The 23211-nt window shown below is 40.4% G+C and overlaps 2 protein-coding genes across 3 annotated transcripts in view; both read left to right on the forward strand.

Moving 5' to 3' along the window:
• The window catches only part of LOC149168988 (Vacuolar protein sorting-associated protein 26), a 326812-nt gene that overhangs the window by 249946 nt on the left and 53655 nt on the right, over positions 1 to 23211 (forward strand). The window contains exons 8-9 of one of the 2 annotated variants that reach the window (XM_089428502.1): positions 1493 to 1677; positions 1768 to 1856. In XM_089428502.1, the coding sequence (XP_089284628.1) occupies positions 1493 to 1677; positions 1768 to 1856 (274 nt within the window). Of the gene's footprint in view, positions 1 to 1492; positions 1678 to 1767; positions 1911 to 23211 lie in introns of those variants that run through there. The other variant, XM_089428501.1, reaches the window with a different exon arrangement.
• Positions 7205 to 23211, forward strand: part of LOC149168989 (uncharacterized) — a 42013-nt gene continuing 26006 nt past the window's right edge. Inside the window, exons 1-2 of the mRNA XM_089428054.1 lie at positions 7205 to 8780; positions 8891 to 9340. Of these exons, the coding sequence (XP_089284180.1) occupies positions 7274 to 8780; positions 8891 to 9340 (1957 nt within the window). The 5' untranslated portion in view covers positions 7205 to 7273. The remainder of the gene's footprint in view (positions 8781 to 8890; positions 9341 to 23211) is intronic.

Raw genomic sequence — 23211 nt, forward strand, 5'->3', positions numbered from 1 at the left:
TCGCATGTTTTGTTGTGGGGGTCTGTTTGTCCCATATTGGATGCTTGAATCTTCATATTGCCATATATCACTATGTTGTCATTGCAAGTGACTTAGGAAGGTACACATACTGAGCATGGGATCTTTAGACTTTTGCTATTATGTATGTACTATTTGAAATTGATTCCTTTTTGCTATTTCAAATTTTCTAACCATTCAACAAATCTACATCTTTATGTTTATAATTATATTTTATTTTTATAATTTTGAAAGTTACACCAATGTTGCGACCATCGGCATTGGGATAAAATCGGCAAGGGTTTGAAAAACCAAAAAATCATAAAAATCAGGAAAATATCAGTAAAAAATTGGCAAACATCGGAAAAATTAAGATACCATACAAATATCTTTAAAAATCGGCAAAAAATCGGCTAGGACAAAAAATCGTGATTTTAATATAAAATCAGGATTTTATCGAGATGTTCGCAACACTGAGTTACACACTCATATCTTCCATGTTTTGTTGTGAGGGTCTATTTGAAACCTCATATTTCCATTTATTACCATGTTTCCATTGCAAGTGACTTAGGAAGATACACATACTGAGCATCAGATCTTTAGACGTTTGCTGTTATGTATGTACTATTTGAAATTGATTTGTTCTTTCTTTGATTGAAAGGGGACCATTCAAGAACAGAGTGACTTGCTTTAGATATGATAAACAAACTACTTCATTATGTTCATGTAAAAAGCAGATTGAAATTTCACAAAGATTTTTGTAATTCATAATCTGGACTGTTAAGAGTTATAATAAACATTTATTTTAAATAACAAAGACATGAATAGTGTCCATTTTGGATCTTAAGCCAATGTTTTTTTTGTGCATATATTTGATTTTGGTCGTGACTCGTGATGGATGTTGGATTCTTGTTAAATTAATCAAAAGAAGTAACTGAGAAGATAAGGTAAGATACAATAATTTTGTGAATGTCCAACACAACCATAAATAGGTGAAATGGACTGCTAGATACATCAGAAACAATTCAAGTAGGAGTGTGAGTGCAGCTTCTATAAAAGTATATCCGTCCTCTGAGTCCAAAGATCTAGAGAATCTTGCATAAGAATTTTTTATTTTATTATTTCATTTGGGTTATCAGCTCAGTATTTGGTCGTTAAACTCTCCTGCAAAATATTCTTGAAGAATATGTTTAGTCTGCTTAGTATAAAAGTGATGGAAGGTTCTGATATAATTGTTTTTGTGACAAAACAAAGCACATGCGATATTATAGTCAGCATAGCATATGCTATTGCCGATCCTAGGGTGTCACTCTCTTATAACAAATAAAGTGTTGGTCTTTATGTTGTAACATTTTGGATGGCAGCAGCCTTGTTTTGAAGGATGCAGTCAAATGTAAATCAACCTTTTCTTTCTGCAGTGTTTATGAGTCTATGACAGATATTTATCATCATAATTGCACATGATACCTGAAAAAGAAAATGGTGTAATGAACAGGTGGATTTCGAGTTACAGGTAGGGTTGCTACGCAGTGTTCCTTGACAGACCCTATCACAGGGGAGGTAACAGTTGAAAAATCTGATGTGCCAATCCATTCCATCGACATTCATTTGCTTCGTATTGAATCAATTGTAGTTGGAGAGAGAACTGCAGTTCAGACAACGGGCTTTCAGACAATACAGGCAAGTCATCAACATGCTGTAGCTATGTCAGAATTTGATTTTGCACTAAGGATTGTGAAATAAATCATATAGTTTTCCTTTTTAAATCAGGTTGCAGATGGGGATGTTTGTCGAGGCATGTCATTGCCAATCTATATTATTCTGGCTCGACTTTTAACATGTCCTAGTCTATCAGCTGGGTAAGCTTTCAATTTTTTATGCAATGTTTAATTCACTTGTAAGTGACAATATGCAGCACTGTATCTACTATCTGTATTCATCGTAATATCAACTTAATGTCATAAAGCCAGGCCCCATTTAATATGAGCTAAGAAACATAAATATAAATTTTACAACTTGAGAATAAGAAAGAAATCTGTAGATGGGATTTTAGATTTAATTAATTTATTTTAATTAATTGTAAGCTTGCAAAATCACTTGAACTGGTAAACATTCTTGAATTGTTTAGTGATCTATTAGAAAAATTCAATCATCTTCATAATACAATCTTCATATATGGGAGGCCACCCTTAAGAAATTCAAGCATGTTCATCAATTTTTAAGGGAGGCCAGTATTGTTGTGTTTAATTGTAATATACCCATACTAAAATTGCACAAGTTCCCTTAAAAATTCAGATTTTACCATAGAAGACTTTGACAAACAGATGGCATGCAAACTCAGAAATTTACTTCAATAGACACACTCAGTAATTTCATTAAATATATAGTGAACAAGCTTGCACAGTAAATAAATATGCACATAAATTTTCATCCCAAATGTAGCATCATTGCTTCATTAGCTGAGGGACAATGTTTACAAATTTGAGGATAAGAACCTGGGAGATTGTTCCAGCTGTTTGCAATTATCAGTTCAGCCTTCCTGTAGGTGGTCACAGCTCACAATAAGCAGTACAGCCTTCAACCCAAGCAAGTTCTGTCTTCCAATAAATTCTGGAAATGCACAGTTCAGCTCTTCAATTAAATTCTGGAAATGGTCATTAAAAAAAAAAACTTCTGGAAATGCACCAACCCGGGAAATGTCAATCTCCAGCAAATCAGTCCACTAAATATATCCCCTGTAACTCATCCCTCTGAGTGTAAATTCATCCCACATACACAGAAATTCAACCCCTGGTAATTACCAAAAATATCAGCCTCCAGTAGCAAGATATTCATCCCCTATCCCACAAGCAACTTCTCAGCATAAGAACTCGGCCCTTAAGAAAAAGAGAACTCGGCCTCCTGGGGAAACAAGGGATTCAGCCTCCTTAGATTCTGGAAAATTCTGCTCTCCTGGGGAAACAAGGGACTCGGCCTCCCTAAATTCTGGAAAATTTGGCCCTCCTGGATGAAATTAGCAATTCAGCCTCTCAATGAAAGCAATTCGGCCTCCCTCCTTTTCTAGGAAATTTGGCCTCCTTTTGGGTGGGTTTTTGGCCCCTTTGGTGAGAACGGCCTCTTTATAAATTTTGGCACCTTCAGTCACATAACTTGGCCCTCCTAGGAAATTCGGCGCTCTGCAAGAGTGCTCCTCCTGCCAACAAAAATAATTAGCTCCAAACCCCTGCAAGATGATCAGTGATAATCCGACAAGTAGAAAACCCAACTAGGGTGACAATTAAATTCACTGAAATTGGGAAAACCAGCTAGGGTAGCAATTAAATCTACCAAAGTTGGGTTGAGGATCTCCCTTGAGATGCTCTGGTTGAACTCTCTTGAGCTCTTCTTTAGCTGCACTTAGACAATGGTAAGTTAGGATCATCCACAAATGAGCTTCTTTCCCCTTTTTATAATTTCCCTTTGATCAGGTCCTAGAATTTCTTTTTGATATTATTTTATTAGTGGGGGCCACTTTCCACTAAATGGCTTTGCCACCTTTTTAATAAAGTAATATTTTTCTGCCATTCCCCAATAAAATATTATTTTCCCCTTTTTTAATCAATATTATCAAAATTGGGCAAAATTCCTTAGTGATTCCCGTGCTCAGAAAATTGGGGATATTACAGTCCTCCCCGCCAAAAATTGCTTGTCCTCGAATAATATCACCATATGTTGCTGCTCCACAAGCTGGCTAGCTAATGCGAGGGTCCCAAACGTGTTGGCATTATGATACAAGTGTTGTCCTTGATGGCAACTCACTCAGAGGTTGGTACAGGTGATGGCAACTTAATCAGAGGACAGATCTTAGTACAGCAGGCCAAGAAAGTTCATACACGCAGGTTCATTAAGCCCAAGTAGCGTATACAAGCAGGTTCACTATATACCAAGTCGCGTATACGCAGGTTCACTATATACCAAGTCGCGTGTACACGCAGGTTGGCTTCAGTAAAAGAGCGTGTATGTGGAAAACTTATCTTTGGTCCGTGGCGGTTATTCCTTGGAAGTTGTGCCTATGTGGAAAACTTATCTTTGGTCCGTGGCGGTTATTCCTTGGAAGTTGTGCCTATAGTTTTGGACCATGGTGTCTCGACAGACGTGTTGATCCCTAGTTTTGAAGTTGATGGTATTGTGTTACTATGGTTTTGGACCGTGGTATTGTAAAGGGCCTAAGGCTATATAAGGAGAAGATCATTAGGCAAGTAAAGGCAAGCAAGGTGTGTCTGACGAAGTGAGAAGATCTAGTATTGCGAGTTATCTGTTCGGGACGCTTGGCAAGGGTCGGATCTGACAGCGAAGGTATAAGTAATTATTTCTGGATCTGCACGCGGGTTACCTTTGGAGAAAGCGCGTATACACGCGGTTTTGGTACAGTAAAGTAGCGTATGCATAATAAGATTTGATATTTCAGGTTGCTGTTGATTCTGGTGGTTGTTGCAGAGTTCTGGGCTCTGGTTTGTGCTCTGTGTTCTTGATGACAGGGTTTCAGTGATTCAGTATTGGGTTGTTTAATGAATTATGATGCAAGTATAAGTTGATGATTGTATTGCAGTAATGTTTGTTTTGTACTCTTGGATCCAGTCTGAAAATTGATGAAACGTGGTCCCTGAAGGAAAGAAGGTTGTAGGGTCAGCACCTACGTACTAGTAAATGGATCGGCTAGTACAAGAGCTGAGGGGGTTGTAGCTCCCTTCCAGAAGTAGTTGGAAAAAGAGAGAGGGTTGTAGACCTCTACAGGTTGTAGCTTGCGTACTGGTAAAGGACTGCACCAGTACATTGTAAAAGAAGTTTCTTATTAAAGAAGAAAGAGACGAATTGCAGCAGGTGGTTTTCACCCACATTGGGTTTCCACCTTATATCATGGTGTTCATGTGTGTGGCTCTTGTGTGATGTTCTGTTCTGTTATACTGCACCTGTTTACTGTTAATATGCTTAATAATGTTCTGATGCATTTACTGAAGATTAAGCTAACTGAATCATAAGATCTCTGGATATACGCTAGTTGCATTAGACACAGTAGCGTGTACACGCGGGTTCACTTAATTGAAGTAGCGTATATGTTTCTGAGTATGAAATTGGAAAGGTTTTACTGATCTGATAATACTGATTCACCCCCCCTCTCAGTATTATTTCCAACAAAACGTTCCACTGAATCATTCCTCGCTGCTGCTCCACCACCACATGAACAAATCCTATGACACCAGGGTCCCAAACCATCCTAATCCATGTGAAGCCCCTTTCACTCCACTCGCTATCCAACAAGATATAGTCACCAGAAGTCCTCTGCATATCGTCAATAAGTAGAGCACCTTGGTAATGTAAAATCCCTGATCAAATCCTCGAGAAGCTGCCCTACTGAGTAATCGATCTCATGCACTTCAAGAGTAGACTCTTGAAGATACAGTCCAACCCCTATGGAGATGAATCCTTGCCTACATGTGCTCCCCTGATCTCCTCCTGCTGAACATCCTACCATACTAGTGAAGTCCCCCATGTCATCAGCAAATCACTAAAACCCAATGGAAGATTTGAATGGTCTCCCCCTGTAGAAACCAACTCATCCCTAAGTATAGATGAACTACCAAGTCCTGTGATGCCAGGATCCCATGCTAGTCTCAAAAGGGTGCCACCATGTTGACAGTGCGCCACTTTGATTATGATCGACTGCCATTCATGCGCTTACTGTATCCTCCTCTCTTGGAACCTGATGGTGAAATATCTGTAAAGGCCAAATACATCCTGCCTAGGCATCTCCACGATGTCAAAGCCTACCCATCCAAAGCTAACCCCGAACCTGAGCAACAATAGGGAAACCCTGCTTCGCCATATGATGAAGGCTTCTGCGAACCCCCATGTGTCAACCCCAAAGTGAACTAGATCACCCTCTGTGATGATTCCGCTCATCACGAGATAGAGCGATCTATCAACCAACTGAATGCCTAGATTGCAAAGCCAAATTTGTTGTGGCATAGTTCTGACAACTGCTGGTGTTAGCCTTGAGGTGCAGCACTGCTATTTTGAAGGCTAAAGGAAGGAAATGGTCTGTTTTACTGTCATGGAAAGGTCCCCACATGGTCCATCACCCCACTCTCCTCACTTTTCCACTCTCATTCTCGTTCGCTCATATCCTAAACCAACCCTCACATCCTAACAAACCCACTTTCGCCTTGGCCCTACGTAAATCATAGTTTTAAAAACCGTTCCGGTCCAACCGGTTACCGGCCTAACCGGCCGGTTGGGAGGCTCACCGGTCAGAACCGGTGAAAAAACCCGGTTAGAAGCCCCATTTGCCCGGAAAATTGACCTAACCGGTAAAAACCGGCCGGTTTAGGTCAAAACCGGCCGGTTTATTGCTAACCGGCCGGTTTATGGACAGGCCGCCGGTCAAGCAAAAAAGCGCACGGTTTTTTGGAACTGAGGGCGGTTTAGGGGTTTTGGGGGTGAGGGAAAGGGATTTTCCCTCCAAAAACACCCTCACACTTGTTATAAGACACCCCTCTCACTCTCATTTGTCTCACACAACTGATTTGGAGTGTTTGTGAGTGTTTGTGAGTTTGTTTGTGAGCTTGGAGAGTGTGGAGTTTTTGCTGAAGTAGTCATCTTGGAGTTGGAGTTGGAGCTATTTTGGAGATAGTGTGTAGCTGTCAGTGGAGTTGCCATCATCAAGAGGAGGCTAAGGGAGCTACTTTGCATTTCCAGGTAAGGATTTGCACTTGATAATTCCTCATTTGGGTCTGCTGTCCATGAATTATTTTTTTTGTGCTATAAACTTCTCACTTCAATGATCTATCATCTATGCTAAGCCTATGAACTCTCTAGCTCTATGCTATCAAATTTTGTAGCTTGCATGTGCATTTTTTTTCCTACATTTATCATTGGTTTTCCATGTTCCTTAGCTGCAATTTTTTTTTTAAATGGCAGATTTATTTGCAAATTGTTATTATTTCAAGCAAACATGGCTCCAAAAGGAAAGGACAGTGCATGGGCTCATTGTGATGTAGTTGAGGGAAAAATGATATGCAAATTATGCCATAAATCTATTGGAGGTGGGGGTATTCTTAGGTTGAAACAACACTTGGCTGGGGTAAGAGGCCAAGTAAAGCCATGTGATGCACCAAATGCACTGTTAGGTCCTATTAGGGCAGAATACATTGCCAAGCTGGAAAAATTTTATGAGGATAAGGCTAGGGAGAAGGCCATCCAAGATGAAATTGCAAGGAAGAGGGAATTATTAGAAGCCATGAAAGAGAGTGGGTATGATGATTATGAGATTCAAGACTCCACTTCTATCCCTTCCACCAATGACCCCTTTCACTATGTTCATCCTTCTGTTGGAGTTGGCCAACCATCAAAAGGACCAAAGAGACCAAACATCCAAAGTTATTTCTCATCTTCTGCCACCATTGCTTCTTCTAAATCTAATCCCACTTCCTCCCAGCCAAGTTCTCAACCCACTTTGGATCAGCATTGGAAAAAACAATGCAAAGAAACTTCTCACCAATACATTGCTAGATGGTGGTATGATTCAGATATCCCATTTAATGCTGCTCGCTCACCTTATTACCAAGCTATGTGGGACTCTGTTATAGCTGCAGGAAAGGGCTTCAAAGGCCCTAGTATGCATGACTTGAGGGGAGCTCTTTTGCAAAAAGAGATATCTTCCATTGATGAGTATTTGACTGAGTTTAGAGAGTCATGGGTCAAAACAGGTTGTTCCATTATGTCAGATGGATGGACCGATGGAAAGAACCGCACTATCATTAATTTCCTTGTTTCTTGCCCTCAAGGAACCATGTTTTTGAAATCAGTTGATGCATCTGATAGGGTAAAGGATGCAAGCCTTCTATTTGAGCTTTTGGATAACATTATTCAGGAAGTTGGGGAGCAGCATGTTGTGCAGGTCATCACTGATAATGCCTCAAACTATGTTCTTGCTGGAAAGATGCTTGAGGCCAAATATAATACCATATTTTGGACTCCATGTGCTGCACATTGCATAGACCTCATGCTTGAGGATATAGGCAAGGTGGAGTGGGTAAAAAACACTGTAGAGCATGCCAAGTGCATTACAAAATACATTTACAACCACTCATGGGTATTGAGCCTAATGAGGAAACACACTGGAGGCAAAGAGCTTGTTAGGCCTGCAATTACGAGATTTGCAACTCACTTCCTCACGTTGCAATGTCTCAATGGTCAACGTAGAAACTTGCAGAAAATGTTTTCCTCTGATGAATGGTCTGAATCTCGGTGGGCTCGTAGACCAGATGGAAAAGACACCAAAAAGAAAGTGTTAGACACTTATTTTTGGAAAAGGTCTGTAGAGCTTGTGAAAATTACCGAGCCCCTTGTTAAGGTGCTAAGGTTGGTGGATGGGGAAAGATTGGCCATGGGCTACATTTATGAAGCTATGGATCAGGCAAAGGAGCAGATACGGGCAGCTTACAATGACAGGTTAGCTAAATATGGCCGTATATGGGAGATCATTGATAACAGATGGAACAATCAACTCCATCGTCCTATACATGCAGCCGGGTATTTTTTGAACCCAAGGTATCACTATAAAAATCGGCTAGGAGATCAGCATGATGGGGAGGTCAGAGCTGGATTGATTGATTGCTTGGAGCGCATGGTCCCTAACCATGTAGACCAGTTGGATATACATAGACAGCTTACTATTTTCAATCAAGCAAGTGGTACTTTTGGCAAAAACTTGGCAAAGATGGCAAGAGATGTGGACCAACCAGGTAAGCAATTCCAATTTCCATTTTGTTTTTCATTTCAAGTTAAAATTGTTTACGTTCTTTACAATTCAAATTATAAACTAAGTTACTAATTATTGTCTTTTTCTTTGCAGCACATTGGTGGGAGTCATTTGGTGGCCAGTGTCCTCAATTGCAAAGGTTTGCAATTAGAGTCCTCAGTCAAACTTGCAGTGCTTCAGGTTGTGAGCGCAATTGGTCTGTTTTTGAGCGCATACACACGAAGAAGAGAAACCGTTTGGAACAAAAACGGTTAAATGATCTTGTTTTTGTGCAATACAACCTTCGACTGAGGAGGAACCAAATGATGAGCAAATCACCTGATCTAGATCCCATTGTGTTGGACGATATTGATCCAACATCAGAATGGGTGGAGGAGACTGAAGATCCTGTGTTTGAGGCTGATTTTGATATCGACATGGCTTTAGCGGAGGATGAGGCAGATTATGTGGCGGCATCAGAACCAGGATCAGTAGCGGCATCAAGGAAAGGCAAGGAACCAATGGAAGGCACTAGTCGTGCAGGTCGACAAACTCGTGCTTCCAGTAGGTCCACTTCTATTGTCATTGGTGGCATTGATACTGATGTTGCAGATGAGGCAGAGGCATCCTCAGACTCTGAACCAGATGATGTCTATGTAGCTCCTGATGATGATCCTGTGTCTAGTAGTGGTGATGATCTTGATGATTGATCATGTGTACACTGTAGACTTGTAGTAGGCCAATGGCCTCATAGCTTGCAGCATTGTTTTTGGACTTTATAGGCCATTTAGAGCCTCATTTCTTATGTATTTTGCTATTTTGTCGATGATATGTATTGCACTCGGTGCCATTTTGATATATTCACCTTTGCATGGTATATAAATGAGCAAACTTTGCATATTTTGTCTCTATTGGCTTGGAATCATGGTTTTACATCTTAAAAATAGTTTTGTTTCATTAAAAATTAATTATTTAATGTATTTTTTAAAAACCGGTTCGTTTAGACCAAACCAGTCCCGGTTAGACCGGTTCCGGTCGGTAAACCGGTTAGCTAGGTGGACCGGTTCGGTCACCGGTTCCGGTTTTAAAAACACTGACGTAAATTAACCCATTTTTGCCCCAAAAACCTTACCTTTCCGCCCATACGTGCCCTTTGCACATTTCTTGAGGACATCCCGTACCTCTGTATTCCCCCGCCGTCGATCTTCCCGCAGATCCGACGGCCCGCACTTCACCCGACTGACGGTACATGCTCGATCAATCATCACTGTTAGATCATTTCTTGCCAGATCTAACAGCTGTTACGCATATCGCGCGGGCAACAAGTGAGAGGGATACCCGCCCGATAAAGGCGGTTTCCTCTCTCTCCCCCGCTGCTACGTGGCACCCGATGAATGAAATCAGGTAGGCTCCGACCTTTACCGCTTACCGCCCAATTGACCGCCCGATAGAAACCATTTCCGCTCAAATGAAACCGCTCTCGGGCGTTATCTTTCGAGCACCTCCTCTGCCCGATAGCCTTCCGATCTGCCCATCCAAGATCTGACGGCTTGGACTTATTCCGCTCCCGCCACGACTCCAGGCCTCTGGTGATTGATCTCCTCCATCCATCTCTCCCGATCCAACGACCTTCGTTCATGATCACCTCAGTTCGTCCTCCGCCGCCCGACCAATGCCCTGACCGTTGATCCATCCCATCCAACGGCCCATATGCCCCCGTACCCCACTTCCCATTAGTCACTCGGGGAGGAAAGTTGTTGGCTCTATCAGTGTTTGTGATAGTTGGACAGTTGAACTGAATTAACGGAAGGCATGGCCGAAAGGGGAAAAACAACAACACGATGCAGTCGAACCAACAGAAATGGTCATGGAGCGTCGCTGGCACGAGCGAGCCACCTGACAGTGCGGCGAAATTACCAGAATTTGGTCACTGTGTTTGTTAGGAAAAGAGACCTCTGGCTCATGTCTGTCTAGTTATGGCATCAAGCAGTTAGAAGCTAGAGGGGATCGATTAAGACATCTCGAGCCTCAGAGAGCCCGAGAGCATTGTAAAAAGCCTATAAATGGCTAAAAGTTAGAAGAAACAAGGGTTCAACTTTTGGAGACTGTGGATACTTTGTTCCTTTTAGCGTCTCATCTTCATTCTAGTAATACAAGCTTCTTTTGTTGTTACATGTTCAATTGCCATCTTCTCCTCTGTTCTAAGCTTGCACTTGAATAGGTTATTCATGTTTTCTTCTGTGTCTAATGCCAGATAACTGTCATCTTATCTCTGCATTGATAAATTAGATTTGCAAGCTTCATTTACTTTCTGTAGCTAGCCATTCATATATGTTTATGTATGCATCTGCTGGTACAGTCAGTATTCTCCATCTATCCATTCAATCTATAAACTATTGAGCATTAGTGGTCTAAAGCCTTGTCAAGCTGAGGGTGTTCATGCATGTCTGGAGTGAAAACAGAGTTGAAACAGTCATCTGACTTGATCCAAACCTTAATCCATTCCAATAGTTCAGAGAACAATATTGAAGATTTATATGTTACCAGGCATCTCCGAGCTACACCCTAGGAGAGTTTCATGGAGTGATAACAGTTGGAATCCCTTTGTGCCTCGTCTCTGATCCCTGTATACACTCAAAATATAAACCCCATATACCATGTATCCACCTGGTGCGTGCAAAACTGCCCCACGCTTGCCATACCATACAGTGAGATCTTCTCTCATGTCTCTTGATGGTGCACCCTAATACTTTCTAGAGTCTAAACATTCCCTTGTAAAAATGATCTACCAGCTGTTGTGCCTCATGCTCATGCAATGCCTCAGAATGTTTCGCTAAAGCTATGTCATGTAGTCCTCTCATGACCATGCATAGGCTACCTCTGTAGTAGATCATGCCATCCCTAAGCCTGCACTCACCAACTCGTGCACCGACCACATGTCTCAGTTGTAGATCATCTCTTGTGATACGGTGTGTCTCATCCAACTATCTGAGGCGAGTCTCTCAGATCCTGCTAATCATGACGAGAGCATCAAGGGACAACAACCAACTCCTATGTGACTGTAAGCAATAGGGAAGAGAAATAGGTGTGAGAATCCCTATGGGCATAATCAAGAGATGCTCATCTGTCTCCTCATCGATCTTGGGTAAACTACACCTAATGACATGGCCAACGTCCTTATCAGGAGTTCTCCTTGGGGGAAATGCTCCAGAATCCCATGCTACAATACCATGCACTATTGCATGCAATCACGTATCCCTAAACAACCCTGCAAGAGGCTGTATTGTGCGCCACTGGACATCACTGCTTGTTGCTGTACCATCCCATATCATCTGGTATCCCGTATGTGCCAATGTACCTTCCACCCCACTGGTGAATCCATTGTGATGTGAGTCACATCTCCTAAGCTGTCTTGGTAAACCCAAGTAGCATAGCTCCCATAAGCTAGTGGGAATATCACTATTGTGCCCATCCTTAGTGGCCCTTGTGCCCAATACACCAATGGATGAGCGTCATCCTCGTGCAATGCCCTGCCTAATAACATATCGATGCTTTCCCATCTGAATAACTTGTGCCAGGGCATGCTGACTACCCTGCAATCCCGTGCGTGAATGATGTGCCAGGGCAACTCCCAAAGTCTGCCCATCTTTGATGGAAACGTCAAGGAACATGTGCTCTCGCTCACTGAGTCAATCACCCATCAATGCTATAATTTTCCCGCGCCTCTGGCATATGATGGAAAACCCCACCTGGGTCCCAATGCCAACTTGGGCTTTCAGTATCCACTCCACTCGTGTCAACTAAACCTGGATTCTAGATGGATGTACCCTCATCCTAAATATACTTGTCTCTATGCCCCATGGATGCATAATCAAAACCCTCTAGAACATACCTCTCTGCAAGTGGCTCTACAACAAGGTGCTCCTCATCTTCAAATATCATAGGAGGGTCCTCTATCCAATCATGTGTGCTCTTGTCATCCTCACTGTCTGCCATGGGGAATGAAGAATGTCCAAAACTCAGCCCCATACAAAGCTGCTCAACTTGCAACTCTAATTCTTGAAGGGTCATTTGAGTGCCCTTCAAGGACTCCTGGGTAATCTCAACCTCATAAATAAGCCTGTCAACTTCCTCCTGTTAATTTGGCAGCTCAATGACAAATTCCAATCATTGGACTAGATTCCTCTTTCCGAGAGGACCAAAATTGACCTTTGAAGCACTTAATTTGGATAAGGAAAATGTGTTTTTGAAGTCAAGCCCATAGGTACACAAATTGTCAAGGTTGACCTAAGGACAAATTGCCCCTCCAACACATATAAATTCAAGTGACCTCAAGCCCATTTGGACATCATCTCAACACAACTCATTTTCTCTCTCTCAATTTGTTTGGTTCGTACAGGTTTGAGGCAACTCTTTCTCTCCACACGTGTGAAGGGTTTCTTGGCATCTTTGACTTCTGCACTGACTTTCTGAAACAGGGATCTTTGACTAGCATTGACTTGGGTGATTTTGGCATGCTTTGACTTCGTTCTTTTGGTGGATCTCTCTGTTTTGGAAGGCCACATTAATTGGCACACAAACTGAGAAATTATGGGTTGTTTGACTTGAGTTGACCACAAGAAAAGTTGCAGAATTTCATCGCAGGGTTTCTCTCTCATTTGATTGAGTTTGACTAGACTTTTGTTGACTATTTTGGCTGACTTTGACCAGCAATTGATGTCAAGTTTGTGGACAGTTGACCGAGCTCCTAAAAGACAGATTTGACTGTTGACTTGGGACTGGTTAGGGCACATTGACTGTTGTTGGCCAGAATTGCAAATTATGACAATTGACCATATTTGACTATTTCTTCATTGGCATATTGATATTGGATGGTTGATTTGTTGGATAAGTCAAACTTTGACTTTGACTCTTATTTATGGATTTGGGCTCATTGTACTCTCCGCTGAACATTTTATGACAATCTCATAGAAGAAGATTTTTCAAAGGGTTTTCCCCCTTGTGGGGTTTTTCCTTGGACTTTGACAAAATCGGTGTCTCTTGTTGATGTTCTTGATTGTCTCCTAGTGTCATTGTATTTGCTGTTATATCTTCAATTACTATTGATTGTTGGAAGAATTAATTGTTATTGAAAAGATTGCTAATTGAAGAATTGAATTGGGCTAAAGTAACTGATATAACATAGAGCAGTGGAAAATTAATACCTCCTCCTTCCCTTCTAGCGCATCATGGTATATCTCAACAAGCATGAGTAGGTGGTCTCTATCCGAAAGGAGGTGTAGGTAATTGGTTTTCATCTCTGCCAATGCCTCTTTGAGTGTTTGAAGGTCTGCAAGTGAAGGCTCTCCTCCCAAACTGTTAGGTGTCACTACATTCCTCCAACAATATTCTGCCACTAATGCCTGCGTATCATCATAATGCTTTGTGGCCGCTACAATCTTGTTGGGGCTTACCTTCAATTGGTTCTCCAAATTAAGGGCACAGGTAGGTTCATGAGCAAAACCTTCTTCATTAAACAAATCAACTGCTAGATCTGGGTTCTCATAGCTAACTACCTGTATGTTGTCATTTCTGCACATTTCTTGATTGGGAACTGGGGTAGCATCAATTGTTGTGAGTGTGGCCTCATAATCCCCCTTGTACTCATTACCAACTAATCAATCTCGTCAAGTGACGGGTAATCCGTGACAACATCTGATGTTTACTCATCCCAAGCGTTTGCATCAACTTGCTGGAGTGTATCTGGGTGAGCTCCTTCCTCAATGGGTATGTCTTCTCCTAACTCGTCACTGTCCTCACCCTTAATCTTTGTTTTTCCTGTACTTGCAGTATTGATACTAGCATTTTGTTCAATAATCACGTTTCTCTCATTTTCATCACCTGTAGGTCTGCAACTGTTTTTTCTTCTTGTTGCCCTTGCTGATGCCCACTCTTAAAACTGCTTCACAAATCTCATGAAATTCCTATTATAGTCTTCAAATTTCGCTAGTAAGTTCTCTTGCTGAGACATTTTTGTGTAAACCAGCAAATTCAATCTTAAGAACAATAGTGGACTGGGGTTTTAGCCTCTGGAATTTTGGCTCAATTACAGTATCCTTGACATTGCCATGGTTTCAACCCACAGTTGGCCAAAATCATGCTCTGATACCACTGTAATGTAACCATACTAAAATTGCACAAGTTACCTTAAAAATTCAGATTTTACCATAGCAGACTTTCATAAATAGATGGCATGCAAACTCAGAAGTTTACTTAAATAGACAAAAATTTCATTAAATATATGGTGAACAAGCTTGCATAGTAAATAAATATGCATAGACATTTTCATCCCAAATGTAACATCATTACTTCATTAGCTGAGAGACAATGTTTACAAATTTGAGGATAAGAACCTGGGAGATAGTTCCAACTTTTTTGTAATTTTCTTGACCGCGGTGAATAGGGTTTTTTCAACTTGATCCTTGGCCTTGCTGTTCTTAGCTTCAACCTTAGCCCTAGGGAAATCGAACATTTTAACATGGGTAGCATTCAGACTTTGTTCAATTTCAATGGCCATTTCTTTTGCTTCAGCAAGAGTCTTTGGCTTCTTATCCCTAAGTTGATACGTCAAGTGTCCTTGGACAATCTTAATGAATTTTTCTAGAATTTGGGCATAAATAGGTTTGAGGCGATCAGGGATGTCCTTAACAATTCTATCAAATATTTGGATGAAATCTCTAACATCTTCATCTCTTTTTTCTGTAAACGATATAATTTTCCAATGACAAGTTCCAGTAGCATCCATGACCAATCTTTTCTTGAAGACATCTTCAAAATGGTCAAATTCATTGATGTTGGCTGAAGGAAGACTAAGGTACCAATCACTAACTTTCCCTTTGAAGGTCAAAGCAAATAACATCATCACTATGTCTTCGTCTTCGATCCCACAAGGGCCCACTGTCCAAGGGAAGTTCTCTACATGTGTTTCAGTGCTTTGATCAACACTTCCTTTGAACTTGGGAAGCCATTCATGATAGTTATTAGGTAATGTGTGAGGAGCATCAGGGTTTCCACTGAAATCTAGAGGTTTAAAGGCTGGCAGATTCCATCCCTTAACCTTAGGGACTTGGTTTTGATTTTGGTTTTAGTTAGTGTTGGTATTCATGTTGTCAAGTAACAAGGACCTCTCAACAAGAGGGGAGTGCTCTCATTGATTAGCCCTTTTAGCTGCAACCTTGGTCATAGGAGCTATGATTTCTTCGTGATCTTTGTAACCAAGCAATTTAGGAGTCGCCGGAAGAGGATGTTTATTGTCGTTGGATGAATCACCTCTTCAAATATTGAACCTAGGACAGAGACATGCTTCCTCCCTAGCAACGACGCCAAAAATGTTGCCACACAATCTAGCAGGGGTCCTAGGAGGGGAACCTATGGGACTACTACTAGACAAAATGACAACAATGTGACAAAGATCGACTATCACCTCAGTTAAGGTCCCCTACTCTTTAGGACATTCACCGATGGGAGGGGTCCGGTGTTATTTTTTCTTAGGGCTATATTGTTCTTTGCTTTGATAATTGCATTTCTTCATTTACACATTAAATTCACGCCATAACATCATAACATTATTCAGATTTACATCATTATTCAACAACATATGCAACTATGTAGGAAGAACAATATCACCATCATCATCAATGCAACAGAACATAAAGGTAAAATAGAAGAAACACATTCACACATAGAGACACCGAGATTGGTTGGAGACCAGGGCAAAACCCATTGTGGGGAAAACCCTTTCAAATTCTTTTTCTTATTAGATTGTCATTGAATGATTCAACAAAAGAGAGTACAATGATCCATATCTTCATCCATACAACTATCCAACAAAAAATCAACTAAACAATATCCATGAGATGAACCCAATCATGTTCATACTCAAAACCCTGATCCTGAAGCCTGTAATGAACTATTACTGTCTATGGTCAATTGTTGAACACTGCAGTTAGCGAGCGAAAACTTTGGATAACTGAAAAATCAAACCCTAACTTCCAGTTGCATGGAGGACATGTTGTGCGAGCGACTGAAATGCTTCAGTTGCACGGATGAGACGACTAGCGAGTGACTGTAATCGAGATTTCTTTGTGTTGTGCTTGCGATTGAGACCTAAAACCCTAAAACAATGATGTGAGCTTCGGACCCTGCAATTTCACCTTTGTGTGACCCCATTCCTCTGCGGATCTGCCTCAGACTTGTGTGAGCCAAAAGCAAGAAAGAGAATAGAAGAATGTCTCATGATGATGCACAAATGAGGTTGAGGTCACTTGTATTTATAGTCTTCCAAGGGTGTCCAATTTGCTTTATGTTAGTTTCTATAACATCGGATGTGTTATAGCCACGAAATTTGGCGGAGAGGCTAGAATACATGAGATCTCCAAAACCCATAAATCATTTCTAGAAATTTCACTTAGAGATGGCTTAATAATGAGATTATTAACCAATTTTTAAATTTTTCCTAAGTCTAAACTTAGGGAATATGGTTAATTAATCAGAATTAATTAAGTCAAGGTGAGAATAGTCTGGAAACTCACAAAGATCGATTTCAAGACGATCCTAGCCTTTGATTAAGTTTTAATCTTGGACGTTGGAGTCCCAACAAAGGATTATAAGAAGTCGATGGGCACTTGGAGAAGACACAACAAATACACTTGGAGAATTCGATTTTCCACAGTAGCAATAGTCAGTTGCCAAAGAGTTCGAGCTTCAGTGAGGAAGCAGAGTCAATGAGGGGCAAGGATAGTGAGGTTGGAGGAAGTTTTCTAGATCTAGCGAGTGCATTTCTAGAGAGGCTGAGATTTCTCTAGGAGGTTGCACAGAGGCAGTGTAAAGCCTCAAGAAGGCAATTTGATTTGTTGCAAAGGAAGAAGTTTTCAGTTCGAGAGGTCGGGGAGAGGTTCTAGAGTGTTGGATAGATGTTTTCCTAGCCAACAACAGACATGATAGCTAGACTAGTAGTCAGTTCGGGCAACGGTTGCAACATGCAACATCAGGTTGATGCAAAACCTGCAGGTCTAGTTGGACGACTTGCTTTTCAGAGGCAGTCCAATGCTGGAATTGTTCAGAGTGAGGGTAAATTCCCTCTAGATATTTTTGTCAGTATTTTCTCTACAGGATAGCTAGATTTTGTCATCCAAATTATTGTACTCAAAATTTCTCATTGCTGCATAATAATAAAACCCCCATCTTCTGCACGGGTTTTCCCAAGTTGGGTTTTTCCAGGGATAATCGTCCAAAAATAACGGTATCATTTTTATTGTGTGCGCTAAAATTTTCTCAGTTTCCATCGCTATTATTTCTATAGTATTTTATTTGTGAAGGTTGCAGAGTAATTTATTTGATATTTGCCGTAGCAGATATATTGTTAAAATAATCAACAGCTAGAAAAATAAATTCCAGTTGCTGCAATTACATTTCAGTGGTGAAATTTTCACATGGTATCAAAGCGCAAGTGATCAACCGGGAAGCTCAGATGCGGAGAAGAGAATTTCACTGCTTAGTGGGAGCAGTAGGCCGAAATTCTTGAGGGAGTACAATTCTTTGACAGGTAGGTCGGGTTGCTGGGGCAAAAAATTCGATTTTTAGTTGCAGGGTTGCAGAAAAGTCGAATTGCTCGAGTTTGTGATCGCAACAGTCAGAGGGAGTCGTTGTAGCTCCTATTTTCGCTGAGTAGATTTCTCGTTGGATGCACAGGGTTTTGCTACAGTTTGTAGTAGTAGAACCAACGTCGGGTGGAAGAGAAAAGCACACAAAATAGAGCGAAAATTTCTCTCAGGGAACTTCAAGTCTCAAAAGTTTGATTTTTCCAGGCAGATTGGTAGTAGCAGCTAGCAAATCTATGCATTCCAGAAGGGAGTGTGAGTAGCAGAGCAGCATCCGAACAAAAGGAAAGAGAGGGGTTTTGACAATTTTTGAGATGGCCACAATAGGGCTTAGAGATCAGGATAGGTTGGAGGGTTTCTCAAACTATGTCATTTGAAAGGCCAGGATGTCCTTGTTGGATGAATATGGCCTGAAGCTCTACAATGTCCATGAAGAAAGGAATGACATGACGAACCAAGAAGGAAAGTGATTAATGGCTGATGCCCTACAAGGAAGAAGCTCAACTGAACTCTATGACATCAAGGAAAGAAGTTGATCAAGTAGTTGAAGGACCCACGAAGAAGAAGCTGCTGATGAAAAGAAGAGTCCCTTGTTAAGAAGGAGCTCTGACAGGTCCCTGATCAAGAGGGAGCTTGGATTAGATCACCCCTGATTAAAAAGGAGTGACAGTTGTGTTTTTCTATTTCATGTGTCATGCACTAGACCAGGACTAACAGCCGTAAGTCTAGGTGAAGGCCATGAATGGAAATGAAGACACATGATAGACACAACATTCTTGTCTTCATCTGGGAAGAAAGAATGGAGGATTGGGTAATCATCTGGCATCCGATACTCTTTGAGGATGTGTAGGGCATCCAAGATAAGAGTAGGAAAGAGGACCAATATTCTTTGAGGGTTGGGAACCCAAGATAAGAATAGTCCTAGAAGGTCATACTCAGTGAACACCCGGGTGGGTATGTACCTTGAGAGACAATGATGAAGGTGTCTATAATCATTGGTCTCGCCAGCATTGTAGCTCATGGTCTCATGGAGAGATGGAGCTGTTAGTCAAGGCCTTGCACTGTGACAATGCTGGTTACTATGATGCTATACAGATGGGTTACCAATCCGATTCTTCTTATGAGAAATTCTTCAGATTGAGAATGACCAAGTACCATTATAAATACCTCCCTAGTTAAGAGGGAGTGTTGAAGAAAGTGTAACTAGGTTCGGTATTTACAAATGTAATTTTGATCTTTGTACTTGTCAAGAAAAAGAAATATTATTTTTGTAAATTATAAGAATGAGTTTCTTGCTCATTCCATAGGTCTAGGAAAGTCAAAGAGTCAAAGACATGTGTAAAGAGCTCTTCTTGAGCATATATGTAATGTATATGAGTCAACCTAGTGTCTAGAACAACCCTCCAAGACAAGCACAATCCTCTTGAAGAAGGAAACAAGCAAAACAATCATGTCGGCCTGCAAAAATGAATTAAATAGCTAAAAGAAGTCATGTCGGCTCACATATAAAGACACACCTCTTCGTTGGTTCATGTCGACTTAATGAGGGATAACCCCTATATATACCCCGCTAGGGTCACCACAAAAAAGACAATTCAGATACCTCTGAAACTTTGGATGGTGCAGGAATCTCGGTCAACCACAGGAGTACAGGAACTCAGATTTCTCTGAGTTTTCGGATGGGTAAAAAGGTCTGAAATCCGCAGTACAGGGAGACACAATTTGGATGCCACAATAAGGAAGATTTGAAGTCTGCCTCTAGTACAGATATCAGTTTCATCTTGTATTTTGGAGGGTAGTTTTAGGGAACATTTTGGATATCACTTCGGTGGATTGTCCTGCAGTAGCACACACAATCTCAGCATATATATATGATGAAGAGGATCCCTATATAGCACACACAGTCTCGGTTATCCAACAGTGACACTCTGTCTCGGCATGCATTTTGGATGATGGTCCTCGTAATCTCAGTCATGATCTCGGCATAAAGATAGTCATAATCCTAAGGGAGACATAGATACAATGATGAAGATCTAAGTGAAGGAGCAGCTATGGTGCAACAACAATGATCTCTTTGTTATGGTGAAGTCCTCAATGAAGGTGCAACAATGGTGTTGCAACAGTAATGAAGATCTCAGTGGTGCAGTAGTGATGGCCTCAGTGGTGCAGCAATGATGATGATCTCAACAGTGACAAAGAAGAGGATTGGGGTCTTGGTCTTGGAGTGGCATAGTAAGTCAAGGGTCATGGTCTTGGTGTTCGTCAATTGGAATCTCTATAAGAAGAATTATGTGCGGTTTTTTTGCCCTGGAAAAATGCCAACATCTTTTGTTCTTGTCTCTTTGTTCTTTGGTAGCTATTTGATGAAATAAGAAACACACACTCTAATAAATGAAAGAGAAGATTGTGCTAATAAGAAAATTAAAATGCCTCACAAATAGTTATCAAGTCAAGAAGAATCTCATTAACTACATGTGCCCTAGATTCTTCAACAGCGAATTGAAGAAAACCACTTAAATGCTATGCCCTAGATTTCTCAACACTATGCTTCCCGAACACTCCCAAGGTGGCCCCTTGATGCTCCCTAGATGCTTTCTAGATGCTCACTAATGGTAATATTAAAGTAAAAGTGACATTCTCCTTTACCTTTCATTTTAATCTTTTTACTTAAATTTTTTAGCATTAACATGAATGACTCAAGATGTTTGAGAGTGGTTCCAACCTCATAAGACTTCATATGGAGAAAATAGAATTTCATATCCCATTCAAAATTCATGTATGATTAGATTATATCATGTATGAGGTATGTGATTGGCATTTAATCAAGAGCATCATGTTGAATTTGTAGCTATGTCGGTCTCATAATTCGTATTTTAGCCCTTAAAAAATATATGTAATGAAAAATGTAAGACATGTTCTTCATATCATTTTCAAAAGAAGAATTTTTGAATTTTTGAAGTGGAAATTTTTGGCTCCAAATGACAAGTCGGCCTGACCCCTTTAGTGACACGAATTTGGGCTACTTGGATGACCATATAAATTCATTTCGTCCTCCTCAAGCAAGCAATTGAATCATTTGAGGTAGAGAGAAAAGGGCGATTTGAGGCAGAGCATAGGACAAATATGAGGCAGAGTAAAGGACAAATTTGAGACAAAGTAAGGAAAGATTTGAGGCAGTGTTTCTGGGCACTTCTAGGCACCGGAACAGAGCTTCACTGAGTATGGTAGGAGGCCGAAATTTACCCTAGCAGATCAGACCAGGCCAAGTTCATTGGGTACCAATTTGACTTGTCTAAAGGGCGATTTGACTAATTGTGACTAGGGCTATGTTACTAATCAGTTTGACTTTATATTTGTTTTGAAGAATTAGATGTGTCCTTTGTTGAACTAAATAATTTCTCTAAGGTTGTTGGGTTTTTCCCATGTGGGTTTTCATAGGGTAAATTCTGTGTCTCTTGTTTGGCTATCTCTTTTTGATCCTATGGGTTTTTGTTTCTATTGTTGAGATCTTATGTGTAATTACTTTATGATGAATGTGAATGAAAGAAAATATTTATTAAGAAATCATAAGAAGTAATTATCATTTTAGAAGACCTATGAAAAATCAACATGGTATCAGAGCTTGGGTGAAAGAGAAACCTTAAAAGAAGCCAGTCTACTTCAAGTTATCCTCTAGGCTTATTCTGTCACTAGCCCTAAAAACCCTAGTTCTATTCTGGTGTAAAAAGGATGAAAAACATTATGACCTATGATCCATGTAAGACAAGTCTGTGTTACATCTGAGCTAAAGAAGAAAGGTCGAAGCCCTGGTTTAAGGCCAATACCATCAAACCTAATCTCATATGGACTTAGGAAGCTGAAGTTTCATTTTTATTAATAATACCCCCTCTTTATTGCTAGAAGAGAAGATCATGATCCTTCTGAGGTCTATTTGAGATCATAATTGCATCAATGAGAGGGGTGAAGCCTTAATATATTTTGAAAATAGGCCGAAAGGCCTCAGTCTATTTCAGTAGGCTGAGTAGTCTGTTACAGATGCCGAAAAGGCCTCAGGACCTTGCAGTAGGCGAGGAACTTGGAAAGTGACCAATAGAAATATCTTTTTGAGGAAAAGTTCTTGTGCATAAGAATTTACTAAAGTTTGCTTCAACCCTTAAATTGTGGAAGACACTGATCTGATGCTTTAGTAACTATGCAAGTTTGAAGTATCTCATGCTTAAGTTCTCTTGGAAGATTAGTTTCAGCTACTAGTGTTGATAAAAGATATGAGACACACTTTAATTCAAGTTACTTGGGAGCGGGAGCAGAGCGACATTTTTAGAAGCTCCCGTTTGGGAGCGATTTCTGAGCATTAATATATATATATTATATATATTATATATATATATATATATTGATGCATATATGTCAACAAAAGCATGTAAATGATGAATTAGATATAAAAAACATAAAAACATAGATTGAACCATAAACAACAATCATCTAGACGTTATATTCTTCAGCAACCACGTCCACAAGTTTAGTAACATACAACATATTGAGTCTCATGATTCATCAATCTTAAAGTTTCAAGCTTGCAAAATTCAATATATAACATTTATCATCATTGATTGCCAAAGTTGTACTTGCAAGCAAGTGTAACCATTACAAAAAATAATATCTAACATGAAATGAAATGCTATAAAATGAAATGAAATGAAACAACTTTCAACTTTGATGAAGCATCATATTCATAATGATTATAATTGCCAACTTCAAACTTTAAACTTAAATTGTCATATATTGTTTAGAAAAATA

The sequence above is a fragment of the Pinus tabuliformis genome, chromosome 4_2 (genome assembly GCF_031772625.1).
Source record: "Pinus tabuliformis cultivar Carrire ecotype Pingquan chromosome 4_2, CPIR1, whole genome shotgun sequence".
Lineage (NCBI taxonomy): Eukaryota > Viridiplantae > Streptophyta > Pinopsida > Pinales > Pinaceae > Pinus > Pinus tabuliformis.